Raw genomic sequence first — 24,248 nt, 5'->3', positions numbered from 1 at the left:
AGTGATTGGTTCTCAGTGAATGTAGGTTTGCGGCAGGGGTGTGTGATGTCTCCATGGTTGTTTAATTTGTTTATGGATGGGGTTGTTAGGGAGGTAAATGCAAGAGTTTTGGAAAGAGGGGCAAGTATGAAGTCTGTTGGGGATGAGAGAGCTTGGGAGGTGAGTCAGTTGTTGTTCGCTGATGATACAGCGCTGGTGGCTGATTCATGTGAGAAACTGCAGAAGCTGGTGACTGAGTTTGGTAAAGTGTGTGGAAGAAGAAAGTTAAGAGTAAATGTGAATAAGAGCAAGGTTATTAGGTACAGTAGGGTTGAGGGTCAAGCCAATTGGGAGGCGAGTTTGAATGGAGAAAAACTGGAGGAAGTGAAGTGTTTTAGATATCTGGGAGTGGATCTGGCAGCGGATGGAACCATGGAAGCGGAAGTGGATCATAGGGTGGGGGAGGGGGCGAAAATTCTGGGAGCCTCGAAGAATGTGTGGAAGTCGAGAACATTATCTCGGAAAGCAAAAATGAGTATGTTTGAAGGAATAGTGGTTCCAACAATGTTGTATGGTTGCGAGGCGTGGGCTATGGATAGAGTTGTGCGCAGGAGGATGGATGTGCTGGAAATGAGATGTTTGAGGACAATGTGTGGTGTGAGGTGGTTTGATCGAGTGAGTAACGTAAGGGTAAGAGAGATGTGTGGAAATAAAAAGAGCGTGGTTGAGAGAGCAGAAGACGGTGTTTTGAAGTGGTTTGGGCACATGGAGAGAATGAGTGAGGAAAGATTGACCCAGAGGATATATGTGTCGGAGGTGGAGGGAATGAGGAGAAGAGGGAGACCAAATTGGAGGTGGAAAGATGGAGTGAAAAAGATTTTGTGTGATCGGGGCCTGAACATGCAGGAGGGTGAAAGAAGGGCAAGGAATAGAGTGAATTGGAGCGATGTGGTATACCGGGGTTGACGTGCTGTCAGTGGATTGAATCAAGGCATGTGAAGCGTCTGGGGTAAACCATGGAAAGCTGTGTAGGTATGTATATTTGCGTGTGTGGACGTATGTATATACATGTGTATGGGGGGGTTGGGCCATTTCTTTCGTCTGTTTCCTTGCGCTACCTCGCAAACGCGGGATACAGCGACAAAGTATAATAAAAAAAAAATATAATTTTTGTAACTCTACAGTATTCACACTGTTGCTTGTACCCTTGTTTTATCTCATTTATTTACTGTCAGTAAATTACAGGTGATCTTTTATAGACAGCAAGGTCACTATAGCTGTCCTGAAAATAGTGAATTCTATTAGCCCTATGGAGAAAAGCTCATTCAGTCCAGAAACATCAATAAAGAGCTATAATTGGGGTAAACCAAACTGATTTTTTATATTTCTGTATGATCAGGTTGATATCTACTAGCATTGTATTAATGACAGAATGTTGCTTATGAAAATAACAATTTCCCCCCCAAAAATGTCACAATGAACAAAGTGATCTACAGCTCGATATTTCCCCAAGATGTTATGCAGACGTTGCATTCTTCGAATCTGGCACTCTAGGGTCATAGTAAGTTATTCATTTATTTCTAAGTGTTTAGTCTCCATGAGAGAAGCTGCAAAAACTTGTGAAAATAGAAAAAAGATGCCAGATTCTTGAGCAATACAAGAAAAGGTTTATTAGACAACTTTCATGATAAATTTGTTAAAGTGCATGAGCTAAAAAACTCAACCATGCTTTTACTGTCAATCCCCAGTGAGAACCTGATGAAGTCCTCAAGGGTCTTCACTCTCACAGTCTGGGCTTAGCCCAGGCTGTAAAAAAATTTTTTTTGTAGCCATTGAGAGTCTACTTTATTTTTGTGGAAATTAGAGAGGAATAATGCAAGACTAGTTTTAAAGCCACCCACACAGATCCTATGATCAGTTAACAGAAATCTGTAATGAACAGGATTCTATCACACTAGAAGATTTTAACAGTTGTATTGAAATATAGGGAAAGTACCTCTGGGCATGGACTCTACCTAAATTGGCTTGACAGTGCCCTAATCCCATTAGTCAAGAAACCTACTTGAGAGTTTTTAAGATTTAGTTCTACCTAAAAATGAGGATCTCATTAATAATGATGAACTTGGAGAAAAGTTTGGTGCAAAGGATCACCAACAAATCACTTTTGAGGTCACTTTCAATGCTGAATGTAATGTTGAACATGATAGTCAAGAAAAAATATCTAAGCTAAACAAGCAAGGTTTAATAATCTTCACATTGCTCACGACATGCAAACTTGGGATGATATGGTCGATGAAAACAACATGAAAGTAGCATGGAAAAGCTTCAGTAAAACCTCCAAATCAGTAAAGAGAAAATAAGAGCCAATGTGTAGTAGACAGTCTATTTCTAAAATGAATCTAAGGTGGTGGTACACTGAAATATAAAAATATGCCTGTTGTCCAAGAAGGTGGCCCAAACTTTGGGATCAATAACCTACATGATAGAGTAACTTTGATTAGAGAAAGTAAAAAAGTTACACAAAATAAATGTGAAAATGAAGCATACATTGCTGAAAATGGCAAAAGATACCCTAAGGAGATCTACATTCGTATCAAAATCAAGAGAGTCTTTAAAAAGTCAGATGGTCCAATAATTACAGAAAATGTTGGTTCAAAGCAATAGCAAAAATCTTAAATCACTTTTCTGCATCTATATTTACAACTGAAGACACACAACTAAGACACAATCCATGCCCCATATCTAGTTTCAATGATGAAGAGAATTATGTAGCATAAGGAACATTAGGTAGGAGCCTCTGCAAACACTTGCTAGAGTTGCCCTCTGTCAGTGGCCTGTTAGGGGTTAGGCACTAAGGACTACAAAGCAGCACTATAGATTGGAGTTCACTAGTTATGGAGACTCTATTGCTATGGCCATTCCTCTGACCTCTGAGACAGTTCCAGGAGGGAACAGGCAACAGAAATGCAGGAGAATATATGCGTCAGAAGTGGAGGTTGACAAGGAGAAAGGGGAAGGGACCGAAGTGGAGATGGAGGGATGGAGTGAAAAAGATTTTGAGTGATCGGGGTCTGAACATACAGGGGGGTGAAATGCATGCACAGGATAGAGTGAATTGGAACAACATGGTATAAATGGGTTGATGTGCTGTCAATGGACTGAACCAGGGTACATGAAGTGGCTGGGGTAAACCATGGAATGGCTTGTGGGGCCTGGTAATGGACAGAGAGCTTGTGGTTTCAGCATTACACACAGCTGCTTAAGAATGGATGTGAGTGAATGCAGCCTTTCTTTGTCTGTTCCTGGCACTACCTTGCTAATATGGGAAATGGTGATCAAGTGTAAAAAAAAATCATGAAGCTGAGTGAGAAGCAATATGCAGCTAATATGTTGACAACTGCAAAACTAAATGCTATACACTAATACCTAAAGCCACAAATTAGGATTTTCAAAACAGTCACCGGATACTAACCACTGGTAAGGGGCTTAGGAGCACGAGTGGACAGCTCAGGAGGAGTAGAATCCTTGCTGCGAAGAGCTGCTGAATATTCTCGCATCAATCGTCCAATTTTAGCATTCAGGTCTGGGTGTCTGAAACACACATCAAATGTTCAATTACCCAATCATGCAACTATTCTAGGTTATGCACATGGGTTTGGGTTTTGAGTAAGACTAAACATGTGCACAGGTCTGAGAGACTGGAAAATATATCAGTTATTGAATTATGCAGTAATTTTCAGCACATAATTCTGTTCAATGATATTAAGAAAAGGCAAAAGACAAAAGAAATCAACTCTATAATCTTTGTATGTGGAAAAAATAACAAGAACAGCAATACAACTTAGGCACAACTGGCTTCTCCTGCTACACTGCCAAAAGAAATACATGGTCTGAAAAGACCAATACAGAAAGTGATAATCTATCTTGTGATTATACAAGAAGGAATAATTTACAAGAAATAAGGAAATAAAGGATACTAATGGAAAAAAATGGGTGGAAAGATAAAGAACAAAAAGAGAGTTGAGGATAAAGCTGGGTATGAAATAAATTTCAACACCTTACAAATGAAATTAATTAGTAAAGCCAAAAAAATGGAGTAAAAGGAAACATTGATTGAGATTTTATTGGAACCAAGACACAACTGAGGGGAGTAATTTGATGATCATTCATATCAGGGTGATAAGGTTATATCATTACTAAACATAATAAGAAGTAATCAGAAATACATTATCTATCTATATATCTACATCTCTGATGCCCGTTCCCTCGGGAATCCCTATTAAAGGGGTGGCCATAGGAAAAGTGTCTCCACTTACCTCCATCCTTACATTCCTCCCTTGCATACACCATTCCAAACATTCTTCCACATCTCTTCCCCAATACACTTCCACTCTATTTCCCAAAGTCACAAGAGATCTTCCTTTCATAATATCCCCTTCAATTGTACTATCATACTCTCACCTTGTAAACTCCATCTTGCACTCTTTCCACTTGCTCAAACCACCTCAAAGAATTACATTTCACTTACTACTTCCCTACACAATTCATCCCTTGCCATATCAAATCTGTCATACACCCCCTCACTTCTTTCTTCATTTCATTTAGTCCTACCACATGCTATTCGTAAATAGCTCATTTCCACAGCCTGAATTCTTGACCTTTGTGAATCATTCCATGTCCATGTTTTGGCTACATAGGTCTGTGTCAGAAGGGTTATGATGGCCCTTAATCCTTTCTTCACTTCCATACTATCCCATTCTATTCAAGGACCCAATGACTCTTCAACTCTGGACTGCTCTCTTCCTTATCTCTCCCTCCATATCACCAAATGTATCCAATATAGTTCCTAAACACTTAAATTCTCTCACCTCTTCCAGTCTTTCTCCTCCCATATCTATAATATGACAATACACTTTATTCTCTCACACTAAAGGGCTTTGCAAATCTATACTTTCACTCTTGTTTCCTTTTAAACAACATTCTTTAACTTTTACTTGCATTTACCATTTGCAACTCTTCACTTTCAACAAACAACACAGCATCATCTGCAGACAGGCTTGTCACTTCCCACCATGCTTTACCACCACACTCTATCTCTGCACCCCCTTCCCTAGTTTTGCTTTCATCTGTTCTTATCAATTCATCCATATATATGTTAAAAAGCCATGGTGACATCACACCGCCCTGCTTCACACCCACATGTATACTAAAAAGTTTGCTCAACTCTCCATCCACTCTTACACTTTCATGTGCTACTCTAAAGAAGGCTTTCACACCATACAACAGTAGTTGTTCCCTTACCCCACATATCCTTAACACATCACATCAAGCATTCCATTCAACTCTGATAAATAGCTAATACTATATCAGGAATACTGATATGGGTATAAAAATGAAATGTGACTTCCTTCTGAGAATAAACTGAAAAATGAATGAGATGCTGAGGGAAGGAAGTGGTATGATATTTCAATGGATTATTCCTTTCCCACACCATGTTGGTAGAGTGGGAATGCTGAAGTATTAGAAATGTAACTTGAAAGTGTAATGAGGCTCTGGAGATATGAAGGAGGCCCTACCTTTTGTTAGCCAATTCACTATAAGCATCCTTGACCAAACAGTGATTCACACATTGTGGTCTTGTATCCAACCAATCTCTTTTGGTGATTTTGTTCACACAAGCATACAATCAAACCCAGGTCCCACTAATTACCTAGTAGAGGAACTCTATGCTCAGCTACTTGGATGAGCTTGTTAGGAAGTAGACAGATGAAGATCACGTTAGTATCTACATCAGTGATATTCATCACCAATAAGCTATGATGAAGGGTGAGGCTCAGACTAAAACTTGAGGATAATACTTTTACAGAAACTCTTTTCTTCTGTTTTTACTTTTATGCGAGTGAAACTTTTATTATCTACATAAGAAAATAAAAAAAATGCCATGAAGGTTACGGTTGATTATAATTCAACATTGATGATCCGGTAATATATTATTGTTAAAATGAGGAAGCTTGAAAAATTTTTCTTAAAAGGTAAACTTACATAATATGATTACAATGTACAGAAAAAAACCTTGTCTGATTCCTACATAATTTTCAAAGATGACATCACATTACATTTCAGTACTCTGTCCTCTCTCCTTAGGCCTTGATTACTATCTGCAGACATCTGGGCATGTAACTGACATGGTTCCTAAGTGTTCAGGGTCCATGTTTTTGGTTACAAGGGTCTTGATCTCTGAGTGAGGTGAGGCACTAATGGGGTGTTGCAAGAAGCAAGTTTGCCTTCCATCGGGCTCCTGCAATTCTTGATTGGGTTAAAGCCTGGGGAGTTCCCAGGCCACTCCAGCAGTCAAATAATTTGAAACAATCACCAATTTATCACCTTTCTAGACTCATGGCAGGGGGCACTATCATGCATAAAGTGGTCTCACCTGTGAACCTCATAAAAAGAAAGCAGATGGACTTCTATCACTTTCATGTGCTGCTCGCCATTCATTTGCAGTGCTTTCAGGCAAGAATAAAACCCTTGTCTACCCATTACCTCGCTAAAAGTACTCCAGATCATTACATCATCTGGGTGTTTCAAGTCTTTGCTGTGAATCGAGTCATACTGGCTGGCACCCTCCGGCCTCCTCACCCTTCCTTGCCTCAACTGCACACACTTGAAAGAACGTTCATCGGAAAACATCACCTAACTCCACTGATGCTCACACCAGTCTTTTTATTTCCTTGGAAATATAAGTTATTTGCATATGACTTCCTCTGTAAATAGGTTTGGCAGCTAGATGTGAGAGGGATTCCTTGAGAGACACATTTTCTTACTTCCAGGTGAAAATTCAGGCTTTTTCCTCTTCAGAAAGTAAAGATCTAACCATCTTGAAGCATAAGTGGAAGAAATATAGTTCCTAGAACAAAATTCCTAATATAAAGTGGCAGCCATAAGGAGTACAGAAAGAGCATTCTTCTCAAATGACAGCTTGAGTACACTGAGTTGGGTTGCTGGTGCTCCCACTGTTAAAAATACTAGTCTCAAATACAACATGTATGATGATTTAGCTGAGAATGTCACTTGCTTGTACCCACAATAACCCTTACCTGTGTGTTGTCTCTGATAATATGTGGGGGCATACAAGGTTTATTGAAGACGCTGTAGATACACATACGTGATTATCTTTCAGTCACCATTAATTTGTATGCACGGAAACTTAAAATCAATGAAAATTCTCTTCTCTACAGAAGATAATCCTCTATGTGATATTAATAATTCTGATACTTTATAGCAGTGGAATTATTGCTTTGTGCAATTTAAACTGTCCTAAAAATGTTCCTGTTTTTGGCCTCATTTCTCAATCATTTTTGTCAAATTCAAATTGCATTAATTTTCTAAGACATCTTCAGGGGAATAATGAAAAAAATTTACATGAAGGTATATAAATAAATCTAAAAGGAAAAGGGCTCCTATCCTGACCCAACACTAGCTGAGGAACATGGTGCCTAACCTAACCTGATGTGAATTCAGTCTGGGCTATGGTGATTGTTATGGAACTATCATTCCAAAAATGTCTATAACAAAACTTTTAAGATTTTGGTTGATGACCTGGCATCTGCATGCCCATCACAAGACAATGTGTTTATCAACCACACTTACCCATGCACTGAGGACAGCAATGCATTTCACAATAATACAGAAGGACATGGTCACTTTTTCATTCATACTGGTAATACAAATGTGAATTTCATATATAACTGCATTAGGCAATGAGTTCTGCTGTATGATATTTGCAACCCCAAGATAAAGTCTGGTTAGGGTCCCATACCATGTTGCATATAAATGTTTAAACTGATATGATTGGCCTGCAACTGTAAATGGTTTATTCTGGCATATGAGCTTTATCACTTGAACACTAAGCAACTCTCAGTTACCTCAACGTTTCAGGGCACATGAAAGACAGAGGTTGACTATATGAGATATATGATAAGTCAAAGACATTTTGCATAAGAATCTTGAGTCAATGGTTAATTGAAATCACTAGTTACTCAAGTATATAAGGTATATAATATCTAAATACCAATGAAATGGCAACAACTGCTAAATCAGAGTCAATTTACATCACAGCAGTGTGGTATATTGATGGTAGGCTGTTTTGGCTATAATCCATAAAGGGAAATGTTAACTCCTAGTAGGGGTTGTCTTCTTAATGTCTTCTTTCTGTACTAATAGACATGAAACAAACAACTGTTTTCTTGTATCTAAAACCTCCCTATTACTAACCTTGCTAACATGTTTAGGGACTGATTGACCATGTGCTCCAAATCACTTAAATGCTGCAAGGTAGAATCACGCTCACGATCTGCAGCCTCATAATCGGAGTTTAGCAGGTGCTTATAGTGGGAAACTGTGTGGTGGCGGTCCTTGTTGAGGGCACGTAACAACTTCTGAAGACACTTCTGGACCCGGTGAGTCTAGAATGTAGAAAAGCATGGCCAACTGTGAAAAATTTCTATTTTCCTTATGTCTGTAAATCATACTGAGTAATAACTTACCAAGGAAGATTAAGCTGTAGTAACGTGGAGGTTTAAGGTATTTCTAAATAATTAATCAAGTACACCAAATATGTGCAATTCTGGAATTTCACTTTTCAAGTTACATTGAAAAATAAGGTCCTTACATTTGGCTGCTTCTCGGCAAGGGCACGAGTATAGCAAGTCATTGCTTCTCTCTTCATCTCATTGATATGAGCCACAATACGCTGTTGATGGAGTGCAGTCAGCTGATGTCGTTCAGCTTCATTCTCAGCCTCAACAGCTTCAACAGTTTGCTGGAATCGCTGAGTCATGCGATGCTTGAATTCCTCAGCACCATGGGGATCCTTTGCACGCAGGTCTTGGTAACGTTCCTCAAGGTCAGACCATTCCTTCATAATCTGGAAAACAGTGATACTGCAGTTAAAAAAAAGTAGTCAACTCAGCTATTCATCCTCCCTTATAGGGTTGGTCATTAAACTGGGTATCTGGTTAATGAAAGGGTATACCTATACATTTTTTTCCATATAAGTTCACTATTTCCCCCATTAGCAATGTAGAGTAAGAAACAAAGAAATGACCTTAATTGCTCACATCCACCATCTAACTGTTATGTATAATGGACCAAAACCATAGCCCACTATACACAACTGAGCCTCACAGACAGACCATTCTATGGTTTACTAACAGCTTCACATGGCCTGGTTCAGTCCAATGACAGTATGTTGTCCCCTGTAAACCAAGATGCTCCAATCTTCTCTACACCATTGCACACCACAAACCATCCAGCAAGTTCAGGCCCTAAGCCTTCTAAGCATCTTTTACACCCACTAACTTTGACATGTATACCCTCTAGTCATTCCTTCTTCACTCATTTTCTCTGTTGTCCAAACCTTTTCAGCACACCCTCTTCAGCTCTCTCTTACTCCATAATCTTTTACTCAATCAGCCTTCCTTACACAAAATATTGTCGTCAAACACTTTATTCCCAACACATTCACCCTATCTTTTACATTTTTGTCAAAAGTCCATGTCTCACATCCATATTACATCAATGGGAATACTACACCATTTAACATACCAACCTTTGCCCTTAAAAACAGTGAACTCTTTTACCACATTCCTCAATGCATCTATGACATTTATTCCCTTGCCCATCGAATAGTTCCCATAGTTCCATTTGCCGCTAGGGCTCTAAAATACTCTACTTCCTCTTAGTTCTCTATATTCAAACTCACAATCCAAATAATTTGCTAAACCTAATAACCTAGCTTTTACTCATTTACCTTCAACTCTCTTCCCTCACACTCTCCCAAACTTAGAAACAAGTCATAGCTTTTTCTCACTCAGATCTACCACCAGTGACATATAATTTCACACCCCTGTTGCAGACTCACCTTCATATGACACCATTCACCCTCTTTTCTACCCAATCACACACACAAATGCCTTGCCCTCTTGATAAAAACTCCTTACTGCTTTCTTATCACCCTTCCTCCCACAGCATAAATTTGTAACACCTGCAGAGCATCTCCATCAATCCTGTCTTATGTATTCTCCAGATCCCACATACATATATTTTGCCAATCTTCAGGCACTTCACCATGATCCAGAGATACACTGAAAATCCTAACTAATCAGTCATAACAGAGTCACCCCCTCTCTTATGAAATGCAACTGTGATACCATCCACTCAAAAATCCTAACTTACCAATCAACAACACAGTCACCCCCGTTTCTTATGAAATTCAGCTGCAATACCATCCATTAGAGCCACCTTACAACACTTCATCTTATGCATGGCTTTCACGGCATTCACCAACTCTTCTGTTTTTATTAAATGACTCTCCATAACTCTGTCAGTTCACATACCTTCCCGACTCAAAGTACCTGCTCAGCATTTAACAGTCCTTCAAAGCACTCACTCCACCCCCTTTTCACCTCTGCCTGTTATCACTTCCCCATTTGCCCCTCTTTTCTATGTCCCAATTTGTTCTCTAGTTTTCTGCACACCATCAACCTCCTTCCAAAACATCCTAGTCTCCCTGAGTTTACAGATACTCACTCAACCGAGCCCCTGCACCTTCCCTTTGACCACCTGCTGCTTTCTCTTGTACATCTCCCTATCACTTGCACTCTATCCCTGTCACTATTGCCTATACAACTCTATTTTCTTTTTCACTGGCAACTTTACTACTTCATCCCACCATTCAGTCTACTTTCTCACTTGCCATCTCCCCCCTTTCCTATGCCACCTACTTCCCTAGAACATGCCAGCACTGCTTCCCTTTTATTTTGTTTAATCTGACCTTTTGCCTTATACGCTCAATCTCTCCTGATAATTAATTCTTCACACAAGTCTCTTTCCCAAGCTTACCACCTAATCCAGCCTCTTCTCACCTGTATCATTTCCTCTTCTCTGAAAACCTTTATAAATTCTCACCCTTGCCTCCAAACAGCTGCCCCTCTCTGCACATTCTTATCTAAGAGTCTCTCTTTTGCATGCCTATGGATTAGTACGTACTCCAATACCATCTTTCCTACTAATCCACTTATATAATTCTTTTTTGCATTTTGGAGGTTCCAGTCATGGACAAAAACTACTTCAAGACCAGGCCTTAATTGAAATATAAAGAGGTTAATGTAAGGAAAAGATAAGACAAGGAAAAATATTTACAAATTTTGGAGGAAGTGAAAAACCTGTCTTTTAAAAAGTGCCAGGTCATAGTTATTGGGAAAGCGATACAATGAAAGATGGTTCCAAAGCTTCAAGGTGTAAGGAAAGAAGCAATTATGAAAATGACCCATCCTTACTAAGTATTGTGTGGTCCAGCTTGTGGAGGGGGTTACACAAGCAACCAGCTCTCAGGAACAGTCATATCTACAGAGGGGAAAGTGAACCAACACTGTGGGTTAGAGTAAGTGGGTCAAGTATAGAAGTTGGCCTGGGAAGGCTGATAAGTAGGACTGCTTTTGAATCAACTTTAACAAGTAAGGATGTAGAGCTAGAACCACCCCAAACATAAAAGCAGTACTTCATACAAGGCTGAATCAACCCTTTGCATAAATGGAGCAACTATTGGAAAGAAAAGAAATTTCAACACTTAAACAGAACTCCCAGTTTGTTAAAGGCAGACTTAGCTTTTTTCATAATGTGAGGTTTCTAAGTCAGCGTGAATGTTACAGTAATACCACATATGATCACTAAGTTAAGAAGTGGAATTTCAGAACCGATGAGAAAGAGACCAAAATTGAGAGGAATTTTCAACAGAGGTAGTTAGAATCAGGGTCTTGGAGGCATCAAAATTAACCAGACTTCATCTGCTCCATTGAGATATCCCAAGTCTTGGTTTATCAAGGAAGTTATGTCAGAACAAGATGCAGATCAAATGAGGGATGAAGGACCAGAATTGAAGGATTTGGAGGAAAGCAGTGTTGAGTCGTCAACATATGCAGGCATTTGGTTATTTGTAGAATAAAGGAAATCATTGATGAGAGAAGTGTAGCAGAAAGGACAAAACCATAAGATTATTCCAAATTATTTTAAAATCAAAACACCTGTGGCATGCCTCGAGTCCCCAAACTCTGATGTTAGCTGGTTCAAGGTGTATCTCGCATCTACCAATATTTTTCTTTTTTTTGCTTACTGCTCTCCTAATTCTAATTTTTTTTCATCTTTCTTCAACTATATCAACTCCTATCGAGAGGCATCCTCTCACCCACAAGCTGAGATCTCCTACCTAGGGGATTTCCATGTTCATCATAAGGAAATAGGACTGAAGCCCTCACATTCCTCATTTCAATGATCTTCAAAAACTGTCATCATTACGCATCCCACCCATATTCTTAGCCAATGTGATCATTCCCCTAATATTCTGGATCCGTTTTTCACCTCTAATCCTTCACCCTGTAGCTACACAATCTCTCTCCTGATTAGCTCATCTCAACACCCTCTGATAAATGCATCTATTTCAATGGTACCTCCCCCTCCAGCAGCCCCTTCTAAATGTGTATAATGGCAACTTAACAAAACTGACCAGAATAACTTATGAAAATTCTTCACCGACTTTCTTTAGGTAAATTACTGTCTCTTATGAGGTATGTCCCTCTTTTTCAAAAACCAAGTACCCTAAGCAACAGTTCTTTTTCAGCGTACAATTTCACAAGCTGTTCACCATTTCCATTCACCTTAACTTACTGAATACTTCATGCCCTCCAGTTAAGCCTCCAACTGCCATGTTACTCATTTTTTCAATCAAATCATCCATCACTAATAACTTGCCCTTGCAACAAAACTGCTAACACACTCACTCAGCAGCTTCCAAAACACTAGCCTCTTCTTTCTTCTCCTTGCCAAGTGTATAAGCACTGATAATCATCTACAGCATGTAATACTTTCATTTTTATCCACATCAGTCTGGAGCTCATTTCCTTACACTCTTTCACACATTTCCACAGCTTGGTACCACAAGTATATCTCTCATGTTAATGAGACAGCCATGATTAGGACATTCAGTTGCCCATGCCACCTTAACTACAAGAAATTGTTCTACAGAATGTTCTTTTTAGTATCATGGCAAAGTTTGGAAATTTCATGTAAAACATCCAAGGGCATGAAGGACATACAAAGAAGTATTGCTTTAAAACTATATTATCTTATATTATTATACTTTGTCGCTGTCTCCCGCGTTAGCGAGGGAGCGCAAGGAAACAGACGAAAGAATGGCCCAACCCACCCACATACACATGTATATACATACACGTCCACACACGCACATACCTATACATTTCAACGTATACATAAATATACATACATAGACATATACATATATACACATGTACATAAATCATACTTGCTGCCTTTATTCATTGCCATCACCACCCCGCCACACATGAAATGACAACCCCCTCCCCCCGCATGCATGTGAGGTAGCGCTAGGAAAAGACAACAAAGGCCACATTTGTTCACATTCAGTCTCTAGCTGTCATGTATAATGCACAGAAACCACAGCTCCCTTTTCACATCCAGGCCCCACAAAACTATTCAACATCTCATGTTTTAAGACTCAATGGAGGTTTTCAGCAAATGATAGGACACTGAACAAGTTCAGAGTTAAACTACAAAAGGAATGATGATAAAATCTAAAAAATTTGGGACAGGATATAAATGATATACTTACATACAAATCACACAGTAGCCAGTTTTCATGAACCACGCACACCATTCCTTGATCTACATTTTGAGTTGAAGCAGTCCAACTTATAAACAGTCCCAGGCTAACTTCCAAACTTGACCTGGTCACCCAATGTGTGGCCACAATGCTGATCCACTTTCCTTCATCTATAGGCATTTGGTTTTTGCTCACTAGAGCTGGCTGCTTGTGCTTTCCCACCACTAGCTAAACCATGTAATACTCGGCAAGCTTCTATGTCACATAATTACTGTATGGCCTTCGGCAACTAAAGGGTGGACAATTTTGATAACTGTTTCTTTCCCTACACCTCGAAGCTTTGGAAATCTCTACTTTGTGTTTTTCCCATAAGTATGACCTGGCACATTATAAAAGACAGGTTTTTTAATTTGTCCAAAAATCATAAATACTTTCTTTCGTCTTTCCCTTTTTCTTTTCATAATTTTCTCTATATTTCAATTAAGGCCCAGCCTTAATGTTGACTTTAGTCTGTGATTGGAGCCTTAGGAATAAAAAAGCCTAAGTGCTATGTAAAACTCAAGATATTTACAAAAATCAGAATTACTGGTCTCCTTAACAATGGATGCTCTTCATTATGTTTGAATATCAGCAATTCCTTATCCATATAACACTACCATCAAACACTTGATCTTCCCTAAACTTACAATTACTTTATCTTCCACTTTCAAAATCTCTGATTAATTTACATGAAAATGCTACTCCCTTCACTTCATATACCTTCAACTGTAAAATGAATATTCCACTCCATGTCTAAAATATCTCAAATGTGAAACACGCATGTACTTATTTCAGGGATTTAAAGAATGTAGTAACAAAAATGTTTGAGGTAAATTCTGCAGATGCCAACCTGTTCTGCAAGCAGTTGACATCATACTGGGAACAGAATATCATATGAAGAGAAACATGACAAACTTGGAGTGTGTGGTATACTTGGCATTCCTACCTTAGAAACTTTCTCACGATGACGCTCTTCCAGTCGCTGCTCAGCTTGACGGAAAGCCTCATGTTCTTCATGGGGGTCAAAGCGACTGAAGTATTCATCTCTTGTACCAACCTCCTGAAATAGAAGTTATTTTTTTATTATTTTTTTATTATACTTTGTCGCTGTCTCCCGCGTTTGCGAGGTAGCACAAGGAAACAGACGAAAGAAATGGCCCAACCCCCCCCATACACATGTATATACATACGTCCACACACGCAAATATACATACCTACACAGCTTTCCATGGCTTACCCCAGACGCTTCACATGCCTTGATTCAATCCACTGACAGCACGTCAACCCCGGTATACCACATCGCTCCAATTCACTCTATTCCTTGCCCTCCTTTCACCCTCCTGCATGTTCAGGCCCCGATCACACAAAATCTTTTTCACTCCATCTTTCCACCTCCAATTTGGTCTCCCTCTTCTCCTTGTTCCCTCCACCTCCGACACATATATCCTCTTGGTCAATCTTTCCTCACTCATTCTCTCCATGTGCCCAAACCACTTCAAAACACCCTCTTCTGCTCTCTCAACCACGCTCTTTTTACTTCCACACATCTCTCTTACCCTTACGTTACTCACTCGATCAAACCACCTCACACCACACATTGTCCTCAAACATCTCATTTCCAGCACATCCATCCTCCTGCGCACAACTCTATCCATAGCCCACACCTCGCAACCATACAACATTGTTGGAACCACTATTCCTTCATACATACCCATTTTTGCTTTCCGAGATAATGTTCTCGACTTCCGCACATTCTTCAAGGCCCCCAGAATTTTCGCCCCCTCCCCCACCCTATGATCCACTTCCGCTTCCATGGTTCCATCCGCTGCCAGATCCACTCCCAGATATCTAAAACACTTCACTTCCTCCAGTTTTTCTCCATTCAAACTCACCTCCCAATTGACTTGACCCTCAACCCTACTGTACCTAACCTAACCTAACCTAACCTAACCTAACCTAACCTAACCTAACCTAACCTAACCTAACCTAACCTTGCTCTTATTCACATTTACTCTTAACTTTCTTCTTCCACACACTTTACCAAACTCAGTCACCAGCTTCTGCAGTTTCTCACATGAATCAGCCACCAGCGCTGTATCATCAGCGAACAACAACTGACTCACTTCCCAAGCTCTCTCATCCCCAACAGACTTTATACTTGCCCCTCTTTCCAAAACTCTTGCATTTACCTCCCAAACAACCCCATCCATAAACAAATTAAACAACCATGGAGACATCACACACCCTGCCGCAAACCTACATTCACTGAGAACCAATCACTTTCCTCTCTTCCTACACGTACACATGCCTTCCATCCTCGATAAAAACTTTTCAATGCTTCTAACAACTTTCCTCCCACACCATATATTCTTAATACCTTCCACAGAGCATCTCTATCAACTCTATCATATGCCTTCTCCAGATCCATAAATGCTACATACAAATCCATTTGCTTTTCTAAGTATTTCTCACATACATTCTTCAAAGCAAACACCTGATCCACACATCCTCTACCACTTCTGAAACCACACTGCTCTTCCCCAATCTGATGCTCTGTACATGCCTTCACCCTCTCAATCAATACCCTCCCATATAATTTACCAGGAATACTCAACAAACTTATACCTCTGTAATTTGAGCACTCACTCTTATCCCCTTTGCCTTTGTACAATGGCACTATGCACGCATTCCGCCAATCCTCAGGCACCTCACCATGAGTCATACATACATTAAATAACCTTACCAACCAGTCAACAATACAGTCACCCCCTTTTTTAATAAATTCCACTGCAATACCATCCAAACCTGCTGCCTTGCCGGCTTTCATCTTCCGCAAAGCTTTCACTACCTCTTCTCTGTTTACCAAATCATTTTCCCTAACCCTCTCACTTTGCACACCACCTCGACCAAAACACCCTATATCTGCCACTCTATCATCAAACACATTCAACAAACCTTCAAAATACTCACTCCATCTCCTTCTCACATCACCACTACTTGTTATCACCTCCCCATTTGCGCCCTTCACTGAAGTTCCCATTTGCTCCTTTGTCTTACGCACTTTATTTACCTTCTTCCAGAACATCTTTTTATTCTCCCTAAAATTTAATGATACTCTCTCACCCCAACTCTCATTTGCCCCTTTTTTCACCTCTTGCACCTTTCTCTTGACCTCCTGTCTCTTTCTTTTATACATCTCCCACTCAACTGCATTTTTTCCCTGCAAAAATCGTCCAAATGCCTCTCTCTTCTCTTTCACTAATACTCTTACTTCTTCATCCCACCACTCACTACCCTTTCTAATCAACCCACCTCCCACTCTTCTCATGCCACAAGCATCTTTTGCACAATCCATCACTGATTCCCTAAATACATCCCATTCCTCCCCCACTCCCCTTACTTCCATTGTTCTCACCTTTTTCCATTCTGTACTCAGTCTCTCCTGGTACTTCCTCACACAGGTCTCCTTCCCAAGCTCACTTACTCTCACCACCCTCTTCACCCCAACATTCACTCTTCTTTTCTGAAAACCCATACAAATCTTCACCTTAGCCTCCACAAGATAATGATCAGACATCCCTCCAGTTGCACCTCTCAGCACATTAACATCCAAAAGTCTCTCTTTCGCACGCCTGTCAATTAACACATAATCCAATAACGCTCTCTGGCCATCTCTCCTACTTACATAAGTATACTTATGTATATCTCGCTTTTTAAACCAGGTATTCCCAACCATCAGTCCTTTTTCAGCACATAAATCTACAAGCTCTTCACCATTTCCATTTACAACACTGAACACCCCATGTATACCAATTATTCCCTCAACTGCCACATTACTCACCTTTGCATTCAAATCACCCATCACTATAACCCGGTCTCGTGCATCAAAACCACTAACACACTCATTCAGCTGCTCCCAAAACACTTGCCTCTCTTGATCTTTCTTCTCATGCCCAGGTGCATATGCACCAATAATCACCCACCTCTCTCCATCAACTTTCAGTTTTACCCATATTAATCGAGAATTTACTTTCTTACACTCTATCACATACTCCCACAACTCCTGTTTCAGGAGTATTGCTACTCCTTCCCTTGCTCTTGTCCTCTCACTAACCCCTGACTTTACTCCCCAGACATTCCCAAACCACTCTTCCCCTTTACCCTTGAGCTTCGTTTCACTCAGAGCCAAAACATCCAGGTTCCTTTCCTCAAACATACTACCTATCTCTCCTTTTTTCACATCTTGGTTACATCCACACACATTTAGGCACCCCACTCTGAGCCTTCGAGGAGGATGAGCACTCCCCGCGTGACTCCTTCTTCTGTTTCCCATTTTAGAAAGTTAATACAAGGAGGGGAGGATTTCTGGCCCCCCCGCTCCCGTCCCCTCTAGTCGCTTTCTACGACACGCGAGGAATACGTGGGAAGTATTCTTTCACCCCTATCCCCAGGGATAATATACATATATATATACATATACACATACACACACATACACATACATACGCACATATACACACACACACACATACATATATATACATATGAAAAATGTAAGAAACAATTTAGAAAACTGAAACTTCTAGCTTGAAATGAATGAAAAAATGAATGTCATAAAACAATGGTAATGGAAAACAATCCTTGACTGCCATTTTACACACACCAAATTTTTATAATTCTTTTTTATTTGATTTTCACAAACTGCACTACCCTAACCCCATGACTAAGAATTACGCACAAAACTCTCAAATTCACATGGCCACCCAAACAGGTGCTCTCAAATCTGGCAAATACAAGTAAATGCTATCACAAGCATTCAGGTGCTAGGTAAGACATGCATCTCTTTCTGTTATTTTCTACATTTTTCTGAATAGCCAATGCAAGAGTTTTGGAGAGAGGGGCAAGTATGCAGTCTGTTGTGGATGAGAGAGCTTGGGAAGTGAGTCAGTTGTTGTTCGATGATGATACAGCGCTGGTGGCTGATTTGGGTGAGAAACTGCAGAAGCTGGTGACTGAGTTTGGTAAAGTGTGTGAAAGAAGAAAGCTGAGAGTAAATGTGAAAAAGAGCAAGGTTATATGGTACAGTACGGTTGAGGGACAAGTCAACTGGGAGGTAAGTTTGAATGGAGAAAAACTGGAGGAAGTGAAGTGTTTTAGATATCTGGGAGTGGATTTGGCAGCGGATGGAACCATGGAAGCGGGAGTGAATCATAGGGTAGGGGAGGGGGTGAAAGTTCTGGGAGCGTTGAACAATGCGTGGAAGGCGAGAACGTTATCTCAGAAAGCAAAAATGGATATGTTTGAAGGAATAGGGGTTCCAACAATGATATATGGCTGCAAGGCATGGGCTATAGATAGAGTTGTGCAGAGGAGGGTGAATGTGCTGGAAATGAGATGTTTGAGGACAATATGTGGTGTGAGGTGGTTTGATCGAGTAAGTAATGAAAGGGTAAGAGAGATGTGTGGTAATAAAAAGAGTGTGGGTGAGAGAGAAGAGGGTGTTTTGAAATGGTTTGGTCACATGGAGAGAATGAGCTAGGAAAGACTGACAAAGAGGATATATGTGTCAGAGGTGGAGGGAATGAGAAGTGGGAGATCAAATTGGAGGTGGAAAGATGGAGTGAAAAAGGATTTGAGTGATTGGGGCCTGAACGTACAGGAGGGTGAAAGGTGTGCAAGGAATAGAGTGAATTGGAACGATGTGGTATACTGGGGTCGACGTGCTGTCAATGGATTGAACCAGGGCATGTGAAGCGTCTGGGGTAAACCATGGAAAGGTTTGTGGGGCCTGGATGTGGAAATGGAGCTGTGGTTTTGGTGCATTATACATGACAGATAGAGACTGAGTGTGAACGAATGTGGCCTTTGTTGTCCTTTCCTAGTGCTAGTGCTGGTGACTGAGTTTGGTAAAGTGTGTGAAAGAAGAAAGTTAAGAGTAAATGTGAATAAGAGCAAGGTTATTAGGTACAGTAGGGTTGAGGGTCAAGTCAATTGGGAGGTGAGTTTGAATGGAGAAAAACTGAAGGAAGTGAAGTGTTTTAGATATCTGGGAGTGGATCTGGCAGCGGATGGAACCATGGAAGCGGAAGTGGATCATAGGGTGGGGGAGGGGGCGAAAATTCTGGGAGCCTTGAAGAATGTGTGGAAGTCGAGAACATTATCTCGGAAAGCAAAAATGGGTATGTTTGAAGGAATAGTGGTTCCAACAATGTTGTATGGTTGCGAGGCGTGGGCTATGGATAGAGTTGTGCGCAGGAGGATGGATGTGCTGGAAATGAGATGTTTGAGGACAATGTGTGGTGTGAGGTGGTCTGATCGAGTAAGTAACGTAAGGGTAAGAGAGATGTGTGGAAATAAAAAGAGCGTGGTTGAGAGAGCAGAAGAGGGTGTTTTGAAATGGTTCGGGCACATGGAGAGAATGAGTGAGGAAAGATTGACCAAGAGAATATATGTGTCGGAGGTGGAGGGAACGAGGAGAAGAGGGAGACCAAATTGGAGGTGGAAAGATGGAGTGAAAAAGATTTTGTGTGATCGGGGCCTGAACATGCAGGAGGGTGAAAGGAGGGCAAGGAATAGAGTGAATTGGAGCGATGTGGTATACCGGGGTTGACGTGCTGTCAGTGGATTGAATTAAGGCATGTGAAGCGTCTGGGGTAAACCATGGAAAGCTGTGTAGGTATGTATATTTGCGTGTGTGGACGTATGTATATACATGTGTATGGGGGTGGGTTGGGCCATTTCTTTCGTCTGTTTCCTTGTGCTACCTCGCAAACGCGGGAGACAGCGACAAAGTATAAAAAAAAAAAAAAAAAAAAATATATATATATATATATATATATAGAAAAGCAAATGGATTTGTATGTAGCATTTATGGATCTGGAGAAGGAATATGATAGAGTTGATAGAGATGCTCTGTGGAAGGTATTAAGAATATATGGTAGGGAGGCAAGTTGTTAGAAGCAGTGAAAAGTTTTTATCGAGGATGTAAGGCATGTGTACGTGTAGGAAGAGAGGAAAGTGATTGGTTCTCAGTGAATGTAGGTTTGCGGCAGGGGTGTGTGATGTCTCCATGGTTGTTTAATTTGTTTATGGATGGGGTTGTTAGGGAGGTGAATGAAAGAGTTTTGGAAAGAGGGGCAAGTATGAAGTCTGTTGGGGATGAGAGAGCTTGGGAAGTGAGTCAGTTGTTGTTCGCTGATGATACAGCGCTGGTGGCTGATTCATGTGAGAAACTGCAGAAGCTGGTGACTGAGTTTGGTAAAGTGTGTGAAAGAAGAAAGTTAAGAGTAAATGTGAATAAGAGCAAGGTTATTAGGTACAGTAGGGTTGAGGGTCAAGTCAATTGGGAGGTAAGTTTGAATGGAGAAAAACTGGAGTAAGTAAAGTGTTTTAGATATCTGGGAGTGGATCTGGCAGCGGATGGAACCATGGAAGTGGAAGTGGATCATAGGGTGGGGGAGGGGGCGAAAATTCTGGGAGCCTTGAAGAATGTGTGGAAGTCGAGAACATTATCTCGGAAAGTGAAAATGGGTATGTTTGAAGGAATAGTGGTTCCAACAATGTTGTATGGTTGCGAGGCGTGGGCTATGGATAGAGTTGTGCGCAGGAGGATAGATGTGCTGGAAATGAGATGTTTGAGGACAATGTGTGGTGTGAGGTGGTCTGATCGAGTAAGTAACGTAAGGGTAAGAGAGATGTGTGGAAATAAAAAGAGTGTGGTTGAGAGAGCAGAAGAAGGTGTTTTGAAATGGTTTGGGCACATGGAGAGAATGAGTGAGGAAAGATTGACCAAGAGGATATATGTGTTGGAGGTGGAGGGAACGAGGAGAAGTGGGAGACCAAATTGGAGGTGGAAAGATGGAGTGAAAAAGATTTTTATGTGATCGGGGCCTGAACATGCAGGAGGGTGAAAGGAGGGCAAGGAATAGAGTGAATTGGAGCGATGTGGTATACCGGGGTTGATGTGCTGTCAGTGGATTGAATCAGGGCATGTGAAGCGTCTGGGGTAAACCATGGAAAGCTGTGTAGGTATGTATATTTGCGTGTGTGGACGTATGTATATACATGTGTATGGGGTGTGGGTTGGGCCATTTCTTTCGTCTGTTTCCTTGCGCTTCCTCGCAAACGCGGGAGACGGCGACAAAGCAAAAAAAAAAAAAAAAAAAAATATATATATATATATATATATATGTGCTGTCAGTGGATTGAATCAGGGCATGTGAAGCGTCTGGGGTAAACCATGGAAAGCTGTGTAGGTATGTATATTTGCGTGTGTGGACGTATGTATATACATGTGTATGGGGTGTGGGTTGGGCCATTTCTTTCGTCTGTTTCCTTGCGCTTCGTCGCAAACGCGGGAGACGGAGGCAAAAAAAAAAAAAAAAAAAAAATATATATATATATATATATATATATATATATATATATATATATATATATATATAATATATATATATATATATATATATATATATATATATATATATATATATATATATATATATATCTTTCTTCTTTCTTTCAAACTATTCGCCATTTCCTGCATTAGCGAGTTAGCGTTAAGAACAGAGGACTGGGCCTTTGAGGGAATACCCTCACCTGGCCCAATTCTCTGTTCCTTCTTTTGGAAAATTAAAAAAAAAACGAGAGGGGAGGATTTCCAGCCCCCCGCTCCCATATATATATATATATATATATATATATATATATATATATATATATATATATATATACAGAATTTACAAATACTATACCTAGTTTGTTAATGTCTGGCTAACTCCACATCCCCTAATATGTTAACCTAGATTTAAATTTTGGTAGATACTTTATTTCTCATTCACACATTTTCCAACTTTTCTTCTTTTAAACATTCTCTCACTCCTGCTGATGCAGTTTTTTTCAGTGGAAGCACATGAAAAAAAGTCTCAATTCTAAACATCAGTCAGGTGTTTAGTAAAAAGTAAAAGAGACTCCAAGTTAGTGTCCAGAAAACATTGGTGCTCTTTCTTGCCTGGGAAGTTGTTGTGGTGGCCATCTTAGGTGTGGGAGTAACAGAAATGGCCTGGTGGGCTCGGCGGTCCATCTGAGGGAGAGCTACTGGCTCCTCTACCTCCATAGGCCGAGCCTTACCATGACCTTTGTAATTCTTTGGGCAGCACACAAATTCCACACCAGAGAAGACATCAATACCACAGGGTAGGAGCATGGCAAAGGACTTCAGGGTCATTCTGCGGGTTGCACAGGCTCGGTCCGCAGTGGTGTTCCAGCGATCAAATTCCCAACACCTGGACTGGTTGTGGATGTGATCAAACAGACAACCTTCTGGTACCAATAAGGCATCTGACTGGAATGATCCTTCTGGAAATAAAAAGCACATGGTCACATTCTCTCTAAAATAAAAATAGCTAATCTGAATACTGTAACAATAATAATATCAATAATAATGATAATCATAATAATAATAACATCAATAATAATAATAATAATAATAATAATAATAATAATAATAATAATAATAATAGGGTTAGGGGAGAAAGATTACTTTCTACCTATTACCTGTGTGTTATAGAAGGTGACATAAGAGAGGTGTGAGTTGGGTGCTGGAGACTCTCCCCTTCTTGTATTTTAATTTCTAAATGATGGAACAGAAGAAGGAATGAAGAAAGGATGATGTTTCGATGTAACTAAGATGAGATGAGAGAGATAAGTAATATAGGGTTTGAGGAAAGGAACCTCTAGCTCTCAGTGAAACAGCTCAAGGGTAAAGGGGGAGAATGGTATGGGGATGTCTTATGGGTAAAGGCAGGGGGATAGTGTGGTGTGATGGTGAGAGCTAAGAAAGGGGTAACACCTCTGCTGAAGGAGTAGTTGTAGCAATATGAAAAAGAGTGTAAGGAAATAAGTTCACAATGACGTAGGTAAAAATGAATGGATTATGAGAGGTGGGTGATCATTATTGATAGTGCATCTGGCCAAAAGAAGAATGATGAAGAGAGATTAGTATTTCAGGAGCAGTTGACTAAGTGTTTCAGCTAGTTTGATACAAGAGACTGGATATAGGTGATGGGTAACTGGAATGTGAAAGTGGGTACTGTGGCAGTTGTCGGTATAACTGGGGGCATGGGGTATTTATGTGATAAAAAAAAAAAGAAGAAAAAACTGTGAAGAGCTTTGAAAAAGGAATGATGATGAGCAACACCTGCTTTATAAAGGAGGGAGAAATATAAGCAAATGCAGGTGAGTATGAAGGAGAGTAATCAGGTATTACTGGATCACATACTAATAATTTGATAGGCATGTAAAGGAGAAACTCTTGCATGTGAATATGCTGAAAAGGGCAGATGGTGAGATGTCTGATCATGACTTGGTGGAAGTGAGGGGAAATGTTTGCAGAGGTTTATGGAAAAGAAGACATTATATGGGCAAGAAGAGGGAGGTGAAAGTAAGTGAGCCTGGTAAAGACACTTGAGAAGAAAAATGTCATGAGACATTGAGTGTGGAATGGCAAAAGGTGAGAGTAACAAACGTAGGAGAG

General features: G+C 40.3%; 1 protein-coding gene across 2 annotated transcripts in view; it reads right to left on the bottom strand.

The window, feature by feature from the left end:
• Appl (amyloid-beta-like protein) overlaps window positions 1-24,248 on the bottom strand; it is a 318,976-nt gene that overhangs the window by 48,148 nt on the left and 246,580 nt on the right. The window contains exons 4-8 of one of the 2 annotated variants that reach the window (XM_071673063.1): window positions 22,725-23,071; window positions 14,661-14,774; window positions 8,651-8,905; window positions 8,254-8,444; window positions 3,452-3,570 (exon numbers count right to left, since the gene is read on the bottom strand). In XM_071673063.1, the coding sequence (XP_071529164.1) occupies window positions 3,452-3,570; window positions 8,254-8,444; window positions 8,651-8,905; window positions 14,661-14,774; window positions 22,725-23,071 (1,026 nt within the window). The remainder of the gene's footprint in view (window positions 1-3,451; window positions 3,571-8,253; window positions 8,445-8,650; window positions 8,906-14,660; window positions 14,775-22,724; window positions 23,072-24,248) is intronic. The other variant, XM_071673064.1, reaches the window with a different exon arrangement.

The sequence above is a fragment of the Panulirus ornatus genome, chromosome 18, assembly GCF_036320965.1.
Source record: "Panulirus ornatus isolate Po-2019 chromosome 18, ASM3632096v1, whole genome shotgun sequence".
NCBI classification, from domain to species: domain Eukaryota; kingdom Metazoa; phylum Arthropoda; class Malacostraca; order Decapoda; family Palinuridae; genus Panulirus; species Panulirus ornatus.
The sequence above is the reverse complement of the archived record's forward strand: the minus strand, read 5'-3'. Positions and strand labels throughout refer to the sequence as shown.